This window comes from Vombatus ursinus, unplaced genomic scaffold (assembly GCF_900497805.2).
Source record: "Vombatus ursinus unplaced genomic scaffold, bare-nosed wombat genome assembly UNPS02009205.1, whole genome shotgun sequence".
Lineage (NCBI taxonomy): Eukaryota > Metazoa > Chordata > Mammalia > Diprotodontia > Vombatidae > Vombatus > Vombatus ursinus.
In genome coordinates this window covers 25,656,255-25,674,977 of record NW_020948983.1, presented here as the reverse complement: position 1 = coordinate 25,674,977, position 18,723 = coordinate 25,656,255, and the positions used below count along the sequence as shown (strand labels likewise).

Here is an 18,723-nt window from a genome sequence, read left to right as displayed (position 1 = left end):
TTTGCAGATGAGGAAACTGAGGCAAACAGGGTGAAGTGACTTGCCCAGGGTCACACAGCTAGTAAGTATCTGAGGCTGGATTTGAACTCAGGAAGATGAGACTTCCTGACTTCAGGTCTGGCTCTCTATCCACGGCACCATCTAGCTGCCCTGAATCTAATACAATATCATTTTCCACTAGTCCAGGGTCAAGCAGATCATTAGAATGCTGTGGAGAATTTTTCCTATTTGGGCTTGGAAATATTTTTTTTCTAAAAAGTCGAATATGCAAGGGACCATGATTTATTTCGAAGTTTAAAAAAATGCCTTTCACTGTGCACTCCTTAAAAAAAATAATATTTCTTGTTATCAGTGAATAGTGTGCTGTCCTCCTCTGTTAGCTATAGCAATAAAACTCATGGACCCCTGGGCATTTGGAATTGGCCTGCATAAATGTTCCTCATTACAGACAGTCCTAACTTTTGTTCTCTTTTTTTAGGTTTGATACTTACAAATCCAAGAAAGAGAGTGAGCGCCTGGCACAGTATTTGAACGCAGTGGCTGATGGCATGATCCTTTCCGTGGCTGTGAATGATGAAGGATCTCAAAACCTAGATGACACAGCCAGGAAAGCCATGACCAAACTGGGCAGCAAACATTTCCTGCGCCTAGGATTTAGGTATGTGTCCATTCTGCCAGGAAAGCCGGGGACAGAGCTCTTATTATGTATGTGATCTTCCCCGAGACTCTGAATAGCACAGTCCTTTCACACCGAAAACTTACCTCTTTATAAATAGCCCCTCCTCCCTGGCGAATCTCCCAACACACACACACACACACACACACACACACACACACACACACACACAAACACCCCTATTTCATAATGAATTAATAGGAACCCAAGCACATTGCAGATCCATATTGGGTATGAGAAGCAGTATGGACATGCTGGGTAGTGGATACATTATTGGACTAGCAGTTGGGAAGACCTTGGTTTGAATCTCACCTAAACAATTTCTTAGCTATGTTGGTCCTGGATCAAAGCAAGAACATAGATTCTAGAGCCAGAAAAAAACTTTAGAGGTCATCTAGTCCAACTCCTTCATTTGGAAAGATGGGGAAACTGAGACCTATAGAGGTCAAGTGATTTACTCAATGACACACAGAAGATGCGTGGCAGAGCTGGGCTTTGAAGAGTTCTCTGACTTCAAATCTAGATCCCTTGCCTACATCATACCACCTTTCACAAAATCTTATTCACTCATTCATATGAGTGAATTCATACTCAATAATCTCTCACATATGTAATGCTTCCTTAATAAACATTTATTAAAAGTGTCTGCTATGTGTCAAACACTATGCTAGGCACCAAGGGAGATACAATACAAGGTCTTCTAGCTCTAAATTCACCTCCTTTTCCACTGTACCATAATATTCCCAGATGCAGAGAAATCTACATCTCTATTCTCATATATACATAGCTAAAGTTCATCTTTCTTTTTGTTAAGTGCACATTCAGGATAGTACCATGCCTCGGGGACTGGCAAAAAGCTTGTTTGGAAATTATGCAAAGTATATTTACCCAGTGAAACACAGTAAAAAGCTGGTCTTATATGTGACTTGGTGTGCATTATATTTACCCTTCAAGTTGTAAAACATCCTGTCTGTGTACATTGGCACGTGCCCTGACATTGAGAATGTTCACTATTTATCCAGTGATTGCCACAACATTTTATAATTGGTTTGAATTTCAGCTCTTTTAAGTTAGAAGGAGAATCTTATCCAGGTAGACACCTGGAGGCTACCATCAGCATCCTTCCTACCCCTCACATGATAAGGTATAGACATGGTGACTCTTCTGAGTCAAGATCAAAGGGCCGTTACTAGTCCTCAAAGGGAAAGACCGTGAAGTGATAGCCAAAGAGAGAGTAATCCCAGGTAATGGGGCATTTCCTTTGAAAGTTAAAGGGCCACATACTCAGACAGGTGTTATATTCTAGAACTGATGAAAGTTTGAAAACTAGATATAGCAATATTAGTTCTTTAGAATTATAAACTTTTAGGGGCAGCCAGGTGGCACAGTGGATAGAGCACCCGCTCTGAAATCAGGAGGGCTTGAGTTCAAATCCAGCCTCAGACCAAACACTTGACACTAGTTGTGTGACCCTGGGCAAGTCGCTTAACCCTAATTGCCTAAAAAAAAAGAATCATAAACTTTTAGAGCTAGAAGGGACCCCAGAAATCCTTGTTACGTAAATGAGGATACTGTCAAGCAAGTTGTATAATTAATTAGCCACCGAGCCAGGACTAGAATCCACATCACTCTATAATATGCTTAGCTCTGTACCATGATGTTTCTCCATCACATGGCATTCTGTAGCACCTGTAACAAACAGTTAAACTGTGCTCTCATTGGCAAAGTAGGAAGAGGACAAGTATGATTTAGTATCCCTGTTTTGCAGATGTAAAAATTTAGACACAGCAACTTGCTGGTGGTCACTCTAGTTATTCGGAAATAGCAAGACCCGAGCCTTGGTCTTCTGGCTTCAAAATAGAGTGGGCTAATTTGGCCAGTGCTCAGCTTCCTTTCCATTGAGCTCTTCAATCTGGATGGGTATGTTATAGAGAGGATTCTCATTCAGGTATGAGTTCAACTATGTGACCTCTGAGATCCCTTCTAGCTTTGAGATTCTGTGGTTCAGTGATTCTGTGGCTCCCAGCTTGGCATCATGGTGTAACAGCATGTAATCCAATACAAAGGACAGAAATGTACTGAACTAAAAATAGAATCAAAAAGTTACCGAGAACCTACTGTATGAAAGATAGCGCATTGTCCTCTGGAGGATGCAAAGAAGAATAAGACAATGTTTTACCTAACTGCCTCTATGGAGACAGTTAGGCATCATGGTGTCTAGAATGCTGGACTTGGAATCAAAAAGATCTGGGTTCAAATGCTTCCTCACTTATTAGCTATGGCACTTAGGACAAATCTATTAACCTCCATCAACATCACTCTCTTCATTTCATAAATAGAGACAATAATAATACCTACCTCACAGGGTTGTTATGAAGGTCAAATGAGATAATGTATGTAAAGTGCTTTGCAAACTTTAAAAGTATTATATAAATGCAAGCTACTGTTATTATAAATATCTATACACAGAAGATGATAAACAATTAGGAAGTAGTATATGATAAATGCCAAACAAGTCGTATAGACAAAAAATATTATAAGATTTCTGGAGCTTGAGGTCACTATTAGGTGGGTAGTCAAGCTAGAGAAGATTGGCTCTAAAGGAAGAGTAAACTTCACTTAACCTCTTTCTGCCTCAGTTTCCTCAACTGTAAAATGGGAATAGTAATAGAGATAGGCTTCCTTCAGAGAGATGGAGGGGAGGTGGAGATTGGTGAGGAGAGGGGCAGAAGAAAGAGTTAGAAATGTCCAGAGTGAGAAAATACATATAGTATGGTTGGGGGGACAGTGGAAACAACCTGGCTATGGGGATGGGTTTATATTGGGGATAAAATTACAAACCTCTGCTGGGCCTAGGTCATGAAGCATCTTGAACTTGTGGTTAAAGAAGAGTTCAGATTGAGCCTATAAATGCTAGGGAACCACTCAATGACATGTTTATAAGCTACTAGTAGGCAAGGATTATGCTTAAAATTCATCATTCAACAAGCATTTACTGTTTGCTGTGTGAAGGCACTTTGCTAGACGCTGGAGGTAAAAGGATCAGAAGTGACATAGTTTTGATCCTCAGGGAGCTTACATTCTACTTGGATGTTCTGCTCTCTATTGCTTTTAGCATAAAATACAAATTCCTCTGGTTGTCATTGAAAGCCTTCCACAATCTGGCTCTAACCCATGTTATTCCCTTTCAAACACCCTCTAGTCCAGCCAAACTGGCCCACTTTCTATTTCTTACACATAACATTCCATTTCCCATTTCCCGGCCTTTATTCCGACTTTTCCTCATTCCTGGACTGAATTTGCTCCTTATATGCTGCGTTTAGAATCCCTGGTTTTTTTTAAAACTCAGCTCAAGCATCACCTCCTACATGAGGTCTTTCCTACTTTCCCCCAAAAGCTAGTGCCTTCCCTCAATGTTATTTATATGTAAATTTGTTATTTTTCCCATATACAAATGTAAGATTCTTGAGGGAAGGAAGAATTTTGTACCCTGGTGCCTAGCACAGTGCCTGGCAGGGGGTTTAGTAAATGTTGTTGATTATGATAAATTAATGTAACTACCTAAGTATAATAAAAGGTAGAGAGTGGTGAAGAAAAAGGAATGATGTAGGCCAGGGGTGGGGAACATTTGGCCTCAAGGCCACATGTGGCCCTCCAGGTCCTCAAGTGCAGGCCTTCCCCCCCACCCCCTACTGAATCCAAACTTCACAGAACAAATTCCCTTAATAAAATAATATGTTCTGTAAAACCTGGGCTCAGTCAAAAGGCTGCACCTAAGGATCCAGAAGGCCACATGTGGCCTCGAGGCTGCAGGTTCCCCACCCCTGGTGTAGGCAAAGTACTTTAAGAAAATTTGAGAAGGGAAAAAAAAACTTTCACCTAGTGGGATTAGGAAAGATTTCCCAGACTAAGTGGCACCTGAGCTAAGTATTGGGGGGAGATAAGGATTCTGAAAGGTAGAGATGGGGACTGAGTGCTTTCCCATTATGGGAGAGGACCATGCATTCTCATGTTGCTGGGAGATGGTGTGTTGAGTCTGGGGAATAGTTAGTAAGTCATCCAGTTTGATGTATAAGGGGAATAATGTGAAATAAAGCTGGAAAGGTGGTTTGAAAGAAGTTTGTGAAGGACTTTGAATACCAAGTAAAGACTTTTCATTTATTCTAGAGGGAATAGGGAGCCCCTAAAAATTTTATATGTCTTTGTATTCCCTGAAGTGCCTAGAAAAATGCTTTACACAAATAGACATGCAATAAACATTTATTGAAAGGTGGAACTTAAACAAAATATTAAATTGGTGCTTTAGAAAGATTCATCTGGCAATGGCCAGTGTGTAGCATGGATTAAAAGGAGTGGAGAATAGAAACAGAAAGACCAGCTGAAGTTCTGGTGCAGTAGTTTAGGTATTAGGCAAAGATATCCTGAACTACAGAGGTAGCAATAGAAATGGAAAGGAAAGGATGTATATAGGAGGCAGTCTTAAGGGGAAAAAAAAGCACAGGACTTGGTGACCAGTTGGGTGTGAAAGGGGTGGGAAAAGGAAGAGACAAATATCTCTAAGATCTCCTTCTAATTCTAAAATTCTATTGCTCTACGACTTTCATGTTTTAAGATTGAGTTACTGGCATAATGGCTGTACAATTGATAGAAATATGAAGTTGAGAGAAGGGAAGGTGTTTGGAGGAGTGCTGTGAAGATAATGGTTTTTCCTGATATATGTTGATTTTCAGATGATAAACATCTAAGTATATACTAGAAAGATATAATTCTTGCCTATCAGAACTGGAGGATTAGAAGTATGAGAGAGATGTGAACCGAAGGATTGCATGGCTTTAGCAAAAAGGAGAAAGCATAATTCTACCCAAAGCCAGTGCAGATGAATAATTCTTTTTATCATGGTTTCTGAGCTCCTGAGTTAATTCTTGAGGTCTGACTGGGGTGTAGGAAGCAATGTGAAGGTGGGATGTTGAGACGTTGCTTTGCTGTAGGATGAAGGGATCCTGCCAGAGTGAAAACTGCTTTTCTACTTACAGAAAATTAATGCAAGAAATAACCATTCTTAGCTGCTGCCAAGTCAAAACAAGGCATGGTGGTGATAGAACATGTCTTTAAGGTGGCTGGTTTTATATTTGTCCCCCTTGGGGAATTTGGGAAAAAGAACATATTGCAAACTTTCCTTGACAGAGAAGTGAGAATTGGGTTCAATAATTTCTCATCCTTTTTATACATGGAGCAAGCTAGGTGGTACAGTGGATAGAACATTGAGTCCAGAATCCAGAAGACCTGAGTTCAAATCCAGCCTCAGACATTTACTAGCTGTGTGATCCTGGGCAAGTCACTTAATCTCTGTCTGCTTTGGTTTTCTTAACTATAAAATGGGAATAATAATAGCACTTCTGAGGATCAAATGAGATAGTATTTGGAAAGCACTTAGCATAATACCTGGTACATAGTAGGGTGCTTACTAGATGCTTGTTTTCTTCCTTCTGAGTTTAAAGGAATTTTCAGATATATTATCTCATTCTTTACTATGGAGGCAGGTATTACTCTTCCCACTTTGCAAATGGAGGAAATTCTTGACCTGGGCTTAGATAGCCAATAGCAGTCAGTATTGGAACCTAGGCCCTGACTCCTAGCTCATTACATCATGAAAAGATAGCTCTGTACTCTGGGAACTTGGCCAGTACAACCCAATTCTTCCCAAGGTAGGCTGAGATAGTAGCAAGAAGACTGCAGCTGATGCTGATGGTAGCCTACTCCCCATCTGTTTGGATGGAGAAGAACATCCTATTGGTACCACTCTAGCTCTGTGCTATTTAACATTTTTGTTGATGGTTCTGATAAAGACATTAAAAAGAAGGCTTATCACATTTATGGGTGATACAATGCTAGCAAATATAGCTGACCCGCTGAATGATTCAGTAAGAATCCAAAAAGATCCTGACAGGCTAGAACATTAGGCCAAATCTAATAAGATGAAATTTTAAAAGGATATGGTAAAAGCCTTACAGTTGGGTTAAAAAAAAGTCTTCACAAATACAAGATGGTGGAGGTGTGGCTAGACAGCATTTCATCTGAAAAATATCTGGGGATTTTATGGTACCACAAATTCAATGTGAGTCAACAGTGTAATATGGAAGTCTCAAAGGCTAATGCAATATGATGTTGCATTAGGAGAAACTCCATGTGTAGAACTAAGAAGGGTGATAGTCCCACTGTGCTCTGACCTGGCCAGATCAAACTATGTTTTGAGTCCTTTAGGAAAAACACTTGATAAACTGGAGAATACCAATAGGAGAGCAATCATCCTAGGAAAGGGCATTCAGTTCATGCTCTTTGAGGAACAGTAGAAAGGACTGTGTATGTTGATGGTGAAGAAGAGAGCCCTTAAAGAGAGGATATGATAACTAACTTCAGATATTTGCAGGGCTGTCCTTTGGAAAAGGGATTAGACATAGGAGCAATGGGTGAAGGATACATAGAGGCAAATTTGGGCTTACCATTAGGGAAAAAAACTTCCCAACAGAGCTATTCAAAAGTGAAATAGGCAGCCTCAGTAGGTATTCACCACCACCCCACCCCATGATATATATCCTTCATACACACACACACACACACACATACACACACACACATGCACCCTCAGATGAAGACTTCGACAAAGGCTGGATGATCATATGTTAGACATGATGTAGAAACAATTCTTGCTCATTTACCAGATGGCCATTGAGGTCTCCAGCCCCAAGATTCTCTGATATACTGTGACATCCTCTGCCTTGGCATCAGTTTCCTTGACTTTAAGATGAGTGGATTAAACTCCATGATCTCCAACATCCCTTCTTGCTCTAAATCAAAGAATTCAATGATCCAGTGACCTAACCTCTGTTGATCAAGTCCACTGTGGTTCCCTGAAACATGAAGATTTGTGTATGTTGGAAAAGTAGACTAGAGGACATTTCAGTTCCTTTTCCCTTCTGTCACTGGTTTCTGCACTGAAATCCAGTAAGTCTTTAGTTCTCAGAAGGACAGTTCTTAGGCACAGCCTCTAAACACATGTATTAGTGGATGTTCATGCCACTCTGCTTGCTTCCCTGAACTCAAACGTTAGATGGCCTATTGAAAAGGCTCTTTCCCCAGGATTCAAAAGAGCACCCTGACACTAGGTGAGAAGAAAAGCATGATGGGGAAAACTTTAATCTTATAGACTAGTAGGTAGGCCTTTGCTGCATCTTCTAACAGTAAAAAAGTAGGAAAAATAAAGTTGCAGAGTAAAAAGTTACAAGAAAAATCCAACCTGAAATACGTTTGACAAAACTAGAAAGAAACATCCCCTGATTGAGAAAAGTAGAGAAGGACAAAACCTTAACAGGAGCATTCACCAGGAAAGGAGATGGAATAGTCAAAGAAGTCAAAAAGTAGAGGAGGGGGAATATTCACAACAATAAAGAAATACTACAAATTAAAAGAAGCTAAAGAAGAAACACAAGAAGAAAAAAGTTAGCATCAACAATCTCAAGAACTTCTCTAAATCATATAATCATAGCTAGAGAGTTAGAAAGGACCCCATAGGTTAAGTAGTCCAACCCCCTCATTTTATACGTAACAAATCTGAGGCCCACCGAGGTTAAATGACTTTCCCAAGGCCACAGAGGTAAAAGTCTGAGGTATGATTTGAACCCAGGTCCTCTCAGTACAGTACCACCACTCTTTTTCTATACCATGTTGCCTCCCTTGCAGAGAACACACTAAATTTGCTAACAGGTGAGCAAAAGAAGGAAGTGGTATTGGGGAAGAAAAACATTATGGGACATCAGAAAAGAGAGATTTGTCATCCAAAAAGAGAAAAAAGGAATCACTCAGAATTAATCTAGGGATTTAGTGGTTTACCAATCTAAATCCCAATGGGGGTACTTCATAGAACTAGATAAAACATTGAACAAAGTCATGGAAGGACATGAAAGAACAATTTTTTAAAAATCAAGAGAAATTGGTGAAAAAGAAAACTGTGGAAGGAAGTCTCAACTGCTAGATCTCAGATTATTCTACAGTATAGTAACTGTTGAAACTCATACTAGAATTTTAAAAAGAGAATGATAAAGTAATAGATTAGATAATAATTCTTTCTACTAGATTGCACTGAAAAATGAATTCCACTTCTTGTTACTGTTAAACCCACTCATCCAAACACCCAACACCATCAAAATGGTGGAAAGGGCACCCAGGATTATAGAATCAGAAAATTGTTAAGACCTAGAAATCTTCTAATTCCAATATTCATCTTATAGTCAAGAAAAGTGAGAACTAGAGAGTGTTCATATAGAATCATAGAATGTTAGGGCAGGAAGGAGCCATAATCCGATACCTTCATTTTACAGATGAGGCAAATGAAAGGACTGGGACTCAGGTCTAATTCTCTCTGTTCAGTGTTCTTTCTGTGATAGCATGGCACCTAATTAGTGGCAGAACCAACACAAGAAGTTTCCTGGTTTCTGGTCTAGTGCTCTTTCTCCATACCCTTCTCCTTTAAATAGGACTTTTTTATTCTATAAGTCTTTCCAGGTGTTAACTATTTAATATGTTAAACTCATCCATGCTATTGAGAGAGGGCTAATGGCCTTCTGGAGACAGTATCCCCACCTATGTTGCATGAGCTGTTAATGGTCCTAATAGTTGGAATTCCAAACCAGATTAGTGGAAGGTGATTCTATGGCCAATTGGTAAGGAAAATATTTGGGAGTAGGCTGGACCTTAAAATGGTGTCCTTCAAATCATATTAGGGCTATGTCTCTGCTTATACTATTCAGTGTGGGTTTCATATAGGTAGACTGGATCAAAACTATGTTATAGTGTTAGCACCATGGTCTTAAAATAGGACAATTATGATTCTTATCCTCAAGACTTCCTTCTACTTACCAAGTGACTTCTGTGTGCTTTTAATTTCCCACACGTGAAAGATATTTAGCTCAGTCATTGACTAAGATTCATTATCTCTGGGTCTCAGATGCAAATTCTTTGAGGAGTGTTTAATTTAGGGAAGCCACATGATATAGTGGAAAGACCACCAGGCTGGGAGCTAGAGCTGGGGTCTCATTCTGCCTCTACCACTAACTAGCCATGGAACTTGGAACAAGCTGTTGCACCTCTTTAGGACTCATGTATAAAATGAGAGGGTTTTCCTAGATGATCTCAATTCAATTCAACAAACATTTATTAAGAGCCTACTACTACAGAGCCAGGCACTGTGCTGAGGTCCCTTTTAGCACAAACATTGCATGAGTCTATCCTCAAAACTACAGCTGTTCAAAAAATGGAATAGATTCCCTTGGGTGGCAATGAATTCTCTCTGTCACTTGAGATCTTCAAAGGAGGATTGGATGGCTTCTTGAGGAAGTTGTAGATAGAAATACTACTCAGGTATAGGTTGAACTTGATGATCTGTGAGGTTCCTTCCAACTCTAGACTTGGATGATTTTATGAAAATAGCTGCATCCAATTGTTCCTGGGACAAAAATGATTATCATTCTTTAGTAATAAGCCTCCAGAGACTCAAATGAACAAAATGAGCAAAAACACTAAGCATGCCTTCAAGCAAAAAATGTCTTTGTTAGATTTTTTTCTCTCTCTGAAGAATGCCCTTCAACCTTGTTTTTCAGAAGTATTTTGGTCATGGGTTTTCTCTGCTTTGGAAAACTCTCTCTCTCTCTCTCTCTCTCTCTGTCTCTCTCTGTCTCTCCCTCTCATACTCCAACTAGCTCACTGAGTATGATAGAATCATTCCTCCCACCCTGCTGTCCCACTTCTTGTTGGATATGGATTACAGCTTCCCAGTGCCTTTGGCACTGGATGTGCTGGAAAATTTTCCAGTTGACACATCTGGCATACTGGCAGGCTCCTTGGGGAGTTATGTTGGTGGTCAGTAATTTCCCTTCGGGTTGTCCTAGAGTTAATCTGCTGGTAAGCTGGTGGGCCGGCCTTAGGCCAGGGAAAAATAATTTTTCCCTCTACTAACAGGGTTTCTTTGTTTATAACGTAAGTCTTGAACTTTTGTGAAGGGGAATAATTGGAGATTGTCAATGAGACACATAGGCCAGATAAGGAGGGACTAGCCCTCTCTCTTACCCAACAAGGGAGCACTGTGGGCTGTATAAGAGTACAGTATTTCTCTTAAGAACCAGGCTGAATTCTTCCATACAAAGGGCTGACTGACACTTATTGCCTATTTCTTTTCCTCCTTAAAAATACTCTATTTTACAATCTCAGTTCTAGAGAACTGATAATGAAACACATTTCCCTTCTCCTAGTAGGGAGGTGGGGGACTATAGATATGGCACGTGCTGTCAACATAGCATATACTATGTTGGTTGGTTTTGTTTATATGTTTTTCTTTGTTTTATAAGGAGGGATTCAAGGGTGGGGGTGCTTAAGAAAATTCTCAGTGGTAAAAAAAAAAAGGCCAAAGGAAAACATATACAAATACCTTATTTTAAAAATATCTACTTAGGGGTTCTGGGGCCGTGCAAATTCCATGGAGAGGTTTCTGATTTGTTAACATCTAGGAAATAGAGTACTCAAAGAAGCAGCCATCAGGGAGGGCTATGCTCTGGCTTCTTCTCTCCTCCTGCCAATGGTTACCCTCTGGGCCATGAGGTGCACCTTTTAGAAGAGACCTGCTTTTGGTATGAAGAAGTTAGTTCATAAACCCAACTTTGATCTAGGTTCACTAGTCAGGTTAAAAGGAGTGTTTGAAATATGATTCCCCCAGGGAAGTGGGGGTGTGGGCTTCTCTCTATCAACAGTTAGCAATGACCTTTCTTCTATTTCCACAGTTACTTGGGCATTCACTAATCTTCATTGATTTCCAGGCTGTGCTCAAGTGGTTAAAAAAAAATGTGAAGCCTCTTTCTCATTGGATCAACTGAAAGGCAGTAAATCTCTGAATGCTACACAGGGCCCATGGGAGCCTCCCTTCTCAGTGCTTCCCTTGGACTGGCATTTTCTGGCTTTTCAAAAGGTTAACACCTTAATTTTTTATCTTTACAATTCTGGAAAGCAGGTGGGAGCAGATATAATTAGCACCTTTTTATAAATGACTTGCCCAAGGTCACAAAGCCAGAGCCAAGAGTGGAAACCATGGCTTTTTTGTTTTTGTTTTGTTTCTGGATCCTAGGCCTTTTTTGGAACTACCAAATTCAACCCAAACTGTCAGTCTACATGCAGAACTCCAGCAGAAGCCAAAAACACGATGAAATTTCTTAGGAGGTATATTAGGATGTAAGGCAGAAGGATGATGGGCTAAACCAGTATCTGAGTGGCATGCATATCCCTGGTATTTCATTGTCTAATCAAGAGTGTTAATTCACCCTTTGTACTCAGGCAAGGAATCTTGGGATTCATAGGAAAGATAATACAGTGGAGGAGAGTGAGGCTAAAATGGCGGTCAAGGCTTAGTTCTGAAGAAATATAATCGCTGAGTTTTCTTTCCAAAGAAGAGGGGAACAAGAAAGTCAACTATCCAAGGAGATTCTTGAGGGCTAGATCACAAGATCATAGATTTAGAGCTGGGAGGGACCTCTGGGGTCATCTGTTTCAACCTCTGCATTTTGTAGATAAGGAAACAAAGGCCCAGAGAACCAGAATAATTTGCCCAAGGTCACTCAGTTGGCATTTGAATCCAGATCCTTTTTCTCCAAATACAGCACTCTTTCCACTATACCAGTCAATCTTATTTTGAAGCACTAATTCAAATCCTCTAAACATAAGAATATAGTAAATTTTTCATTATTTTCCAGGCATCCTTGGAGCTTCCTGACTGTGAAGGGAGATCCTTCATCTTCTGTTGAAGACCACGTGGAATATCATGGTAAGTAATGAGACTGGCTAGGTGGGTTAGACTGTCTTACTATCAAGTCTTTATGCCTACTTCTTGGAGCTACAAATATGGAAGTTCCACTAGAAAGCCATCAATCTTCACTGTCTCCTGACTATTGGCTATAGGATTTTGTGGGAAGTGGGATGGTATATAAGAGAATCAAATTGGGGCTGTTTTTGAATGTATGTTGCATTACTGTTACTTTAGCTCAGAGTATAGAATATAAGTTTTTTGAGGGCAGAAACTATTTCATTATTATCTTTGTGGGGAGCTGGGTGACATAGCAGATAGAATATTGGACTTGGAGTCAGAATGACCTAAGTTTGAAATCTGCTGTGGACATTTTTTAATAGAGGCCATCATTTTCCTTATCCAAAGGGTATGTGGCAACCTAAATAATGTGGGAATTCCAGGCACCATGAGCTGCTGCAGAGTCTTTGGGCACCCCTCAAATCACACCATGTAGTCAGCTGTCTTCTTGGCCTAATAGTAGTTACCCATTATTAGGCCAAAAAAGTATCAGTGCCTTGATCCATTGCAGTACTATCCAAAATTCAGGTTTCCCGAAGTCAATAGATTTAGATGAACAATTTCATCATTCTTCATCCCTGTAAGTCAGGGAGTTAAAAACTTTTATCAAGATAAAAGTATTTGCCTGATACTTAGAAGCTCCTTGAAAACGGTATTTTGTCTTTGTATTCCTCCAGTGTTAGAATCAGTTGTAGCATTCATTCATTCAAACAACATTTATTAAAAGTGTCTATTAAGGATGGATACCACATGCTCTAGATGCTTAGGCAAATGCTAAGTTTAGATAAGACACTTGCATGTTTCAAACTGGTAACAGAAATAAAGTACAAATACAGATAATTCTAAGACATGTATGTGTTAGAGAAGTAAAAAACAAAATGCTACATGAAGTCCTATGAAAAAAAGTCATTACTGATAGGAGGTAAAAGAAGGCTTCACAGAGGAAGCATTTGAGTTGGGCTTTAAAGGATGAAAAGAATTTCAACAGATGAAGGAGGAGAAAGAACATTTCTAGCACAGGCAACAGCATAAGCAAAGGAAAGGAGCAGCGCATATATACTGCTCAGTTTGGCCAGAACATACAGTGAATGAAAGGCAGTAATGTGAGACAAGGCTAGAAAGACAGGGTAGTACCAGGCTTTGGAAGACAGGATACAAGGTAAAAAAAAAAAAAGAAGTATGAACTTTACTCTGTAGACAGTAAGGAGCCGTTGAAGGATTTTGAGCAGCAGTGACATGATCCTGTATATGCATAGGGATAAGTCTAGCAGTGGTATAAAGGGTGGAATGTGGGGATGGTGAGATATAGCACATGTGGTGCTTAATAAATGCTTATCAAATACATGAATGACCTAAGCGATGATGCTTCTCAAATGACTAATGACCTTTTGTATCAGATTTTTCATCACTGTTAATGTCATATTCTACTCAATTTGAAAAATCTCAAAGTTACCAAGCTCTCTTATCCTTTTAACAGGTCACCGAGGCTCGGCTGCAGCCAGAGTTTTTAAATTATTCCGAACTGAAAATGGGGAACCTTTCAATGTTTCGTCATCCAGTGAGTGGGTGCAAGGTAAGAAATCTATGTATTTCAGAACTCAGGAAGCCCTAGCAGCATAATCCAACCATGGAACGAGCTGTTTTTGCTGTAGCCGTGTTTTTCCATTAGATGAAGGACCACAGACTGAGCTTTCTAGTCATTACAAATTTAAAGAGAAACTTTCTTACACCAACAGAGTCATTTCTACCAAGATCATACTTAACTCCACAGCACATGTCAATGTTTTCTTCTCTTGCCAAGAATTAAATCTCTCCTTGTTACAATACACATGAAGTTCTACCCTTGGGACCTTTTTTTTTCCTTCTCTTTCAAATAATAATCAAAAATCCAATTGATAATTCAGTTAAAAATTATTTTAATTTATAAAGGTCTTTTATAGAAATTTGGGAAACTAGTCAACTAACCAGCTCTTAAAATTGTCATACCAAATGCCCAACTTGTGGACTTGAGTAGCACTACACTCATGTGTATAACATTCACCAAGGAGGTGACAAGCTCAAACAAATACGCTCTAACAGACAGCCCTTAACAAAGCAATTGCTGGATGTTTTAGCACAAAGTTATGCTGAAAGCATTTGTCAGTACAATGATCAGGCTCGACTTTCACTAAAGGGACTTTTGCTCTCCAATCTCATTATTCTTTTTCTTGTTTCTAGATGTGGAGTGGACAGAGTGGTTTGACAAGCATGAAGTGACTCCATCGAAAGGCGGGGAGAAAATTTCAGACCTCAGGGCAGCTCATCCAGGGAAAATTTGTATTCGTCCCATTGACATCCAGGTATGATAATCAGAATAATATTCTATCTTTCCTATAAGAAGAAAATATATTGAACCACAGTCCATGGGAGATGTGCTCCAAGTGCTTCCAGTGATGCTGAGAATTAATATGGCACGGTGAAAGGAGACATGAAATCTCATGCATACATATGTGTGTATACCAACATATAGATAAGGAGTGGATCTGTGATTTCATCAATATATGTGCGGAACATATGTGTATTATATGTACATATTACATGTACACATAATATATCATATCTGCACATATATGCATGTTATGTGTAATGTGCAATGTATGTGTTTTATATGTATATAATATGAGTATATGTGTGTGTACATACATATACATTGTATGCATGTATATAAGTAGAGATGATGAAACTCCTTCTACAAATGCAGTTTAGTCCCTGCTCTGTAACTTAAAAGTCTTAGAAAATTGCCTAGAGGACTGAGAGTTCAAGTGACTTGTTCAGAGTTACATTGCCAGTTTGTGTCAGTCATAAATACCTGAACCCAGGTCTTCCTGGCTTCAAGGTTAGCTGTCTATTCAATATGCCAAGCTGCCATATCTATCCATCCATCCATTCATCCGTTCATACATAGATACATATACACACATTTGTAAATACACACATGCACACACACACATACACACATATACTGCATTGGCAGAGGGAGTTTCCTCACCTCTACCTATATACATATATATTTGTGTGTATATATATATACATATACACATACATATACACAGGCACACAATATATACATATAAGATATATATCTATTATATATAACACGTACTTACATGCCTATGTATGTACACATATCCATAAATAAACATATACATAATAGAATCCTAGCTCTAAAGAGTGTAATGGATTATCCAATAGGTTCAGAATGAGTTTGTAGAATAAGAGAAGGAACCTGGCCTTTGATTCTGAAAACCTGAGTTTGAATCCTACATCAAACATTTACTGACTCTAACCATGAGATACTCATTTAACTTCTCATATTCTCAGTATTCTCATCTGTAAAATAAGATAATTATGCTATTCTGCCTATTCACAAGGTTGTAATGAGGAAAGTGCTTCAAACACTACATAATGTGAGTTATTATTATTATTGTTGTTTTGGGAGAAGAACCAGGTAGATATGAATAGGGCTGAACATTCAAGAGGAGATGGTTGCCTGAAATCAGGAAACAAATATGATGGGAGGTAGGTTGGAGAGGCATGTTGGCCATGGGTGTGTGACGGTAATATCTCTCTAACATTCACTGTACAGTGATGGACGTTTCAATTCTGGCCCTAGAGGAAAATATGCGGGAAGAATTCTCTTACCCTTCATTAGCTGCAAAATAAAATAGTGTGTAATATAAAGAAGGGTCACCTTGCCCTACAGCTTTTCATGCCTTCCCTGCAAGTGTGGGGTGGTATTTATGACTAACATGGCCTCAAGATCTCTCTTTATGTTTTTTGACAGGCTTTCAGAGTTTGAATCTCATTTGACCACATATGAATGTGCTTTCCTTTTAAGTGAAGAAGGGGAGAAAAAAAAGGCAGACATTCACTGAGTTCAAAATAACCTTTCCCCAAAAGTACAATCTTATTTTAGATCTAGGTTTGTTACACTTCTCCTCCCTAACCATAGCCCCCCTCCTCCTCCAGCCTTTTAGATTTACATATAAAAGACTGCAACAGCTGGCAGCCTCTGTTTCAAAATCACATACCTAAGATTATCATGGGACCAAATTCAAACACATCTCTCCTTTGGATGCTGATGACTGTGAGTGACCCTACTCACATCCTTCAATCATCAAGTACCTTCATCTTTCAGATCTGTACAGTAGAGATACTATACCGTTCCTCCTCTCCCAGGGATACTAGAAAGAATAACAAAAATAAACGGTAGTAAATGACTTTTGCGCGAAGGACAATTTGACACTTATGTCTATTTAATGTTTGTAATCTTTCTTTTTCAAATAAGAAAAAAAAGGGGGGGTTATGCACTGTAATTTTTATTTTATTCTAGGCCACTACAGTGGATGGAATTAAGTTAACCACTGAGGTTGTCTACAAAAGTGGCCAGGATTACAGGTTTGTGTGCTACAGTAAGAACAAGGCCTGCCAGAATTACCGAGTGAGGTTCCTATGCGGTAAATCCGGTAAGTGGTCTGTTTTGTGAAACTGGGCTTTGGAAGGAAAAAACCAATTATAGCTCTGTTTCCTACGCTGGCAGTTCTGCGTTGGCAGTTTTCAGAGAGCCGGGGTCAGCCACCTCGACCTCCTACCAGTGTCAGGCAGCCCCTTTTTGTGGCACAGCCTTTGTGACAGCAGTAGTTGTTTGAGACATCACAGGCCAGTGGGAGAGAGCTGGCAGGGGTTTTGAGAACTCCACCCCATCCACACAAGCCTTTCAGGAAGGAGAAGGGCCAGGCCCCAAGAAAACCAGGCGTCTGAAGTGCAGAAATGACCCTCACAACACTAAGATTTCAGAAGCAATCCTATCTTTTGTAGCTTTCATTTCAAACAACACTGCTCCCAAAGGTGATCATTATAAGTGATTTTAAATGGTTGGTTTGTTAAAAGAGGCACTCAGCATCCTCCAAAAAGCAGTCATTAAGCAAAACATCTCCTTTTGGGGAAGACATTTATTGCTACTGTAAATAACAGTTCAGAGCAACTATATTTTTTTTTTAAGTCATGGAGCTAAGTGGGTGTGGTGAAATAACCCCACTGAAAGTCACATTTAACTTGAACTTAAGAAGTTAGTGGAAAATTCCCTTGCCAGTAACTAATGAATGGATCTTTCTTGGTTGGGTTTTTGTTGACTTCACAAAGCCTACACCAAGACCACAATGAGGTGAGCTAGATAATTTTGTTTTGGATTGGCAGACCTGTAATTGTATTGATGGGGTAAGCAGGAAGGCAGGGCGAGAGCATTTTGAGAGGTGACAAAGAGTTAACTAAGAATGAAGGACTTGATGATTCTTTTTGGGATTACAGTGAGGCCCAAACTCACCGTCACCATCGACACCAATGTGAACAGCACAATTCTGAGGCTAACAGATAACATTCAGTCATGGAAAACTGGAGACACTCTGGTCATTGCTAGCACAGACTACTCCATGTACCAAGCCGAGGAATTCCAGATACTGCCCTGCAAAACCTGCACAGCCTATGAGGTCAAAGTGGCAGGTAAGTTTCATTTTGGCCCTCTTTGGGCCCGGCTGGAATGAAATGTGTAAGACCTCGAGTTGCCTAAACATTACCCAAAAATGATGTAGTGTTTTAGTTTTCCATCACTTTAGAGTTATCCATCTTCCTTCCCCAGCTTTTGCTTCCTATGCCTGAGCTTGAGTGAACTGGAATTTATGTTGTGCAATGTTAATTTCCAATAGTGTTGGCCTCACTTCAAATTGTAGCCTCACAGAATTTTGAATGAGAACAAATCTTCTTCAAGGGTAATTTCCTTTATGTTTTGGGTGAGGAGGTTGAAGTCTAATTTCTGCTAATCATTGCAGAATTGCTCATCTCTGCTCTGTAAGGCTTATGACCCATCTAGAGTCTAGAGACTGTTTTTTCTTTTTTCTTTGGATCTCCAGCACTTAGCACACTGACTGGCACACAGAGTAAGAGCTTATTAAAAGCATGTTGGTTGACTTTTGGACTGATCAATTAATTGGAGAGGGAATAGGACACTAATCAAGTTTGACAGTTGGTTTGGCGATACTGCACAGAGATCCATATCTCATTGACTGTGAAAAATCTGGATCCCTCCATTATGGGAAGACTAACAGTCCTTTGT

At 39.6% G+C, this 18,723-nt stretch overlaps 1 protein-coding gene across 1 annotated transcript in view; it reads left to right on the top strand.

The window, feature by feature from the left end:
* CEMIP (cell migration inducing hyaluronidase 1) overlaps positions 1–18,723 on the top strand; it is a 241,845-nt gene that overhangs the window by 144,387 nt on the left and 78,735 nt on the right. The window contains exons 6-11 of the mRNA XM_027851800.1: positions 479–658; positions 12,466–12,536; positions 14,053–14,148; positions 14,793–14,914; positions 16,948–17,080; positions 17,922–18,113. Coding sequence (XP_027707601.1) covers positions 479–658; positions 12,466–12,536; positions 14,053–14,148; positions 14,793–14,914; positions 16,948–17,080; positions 17,922–18,113 — 794 coding nt within the window. The remainder of the gene's footprint in view (positions 1–478; positions 659–12,465; positions 12,537–14,052; positions 14,149–14,792; positions 14,915–16,947; positions 17,081–17,921; positions 18,114–18,723) is intronic.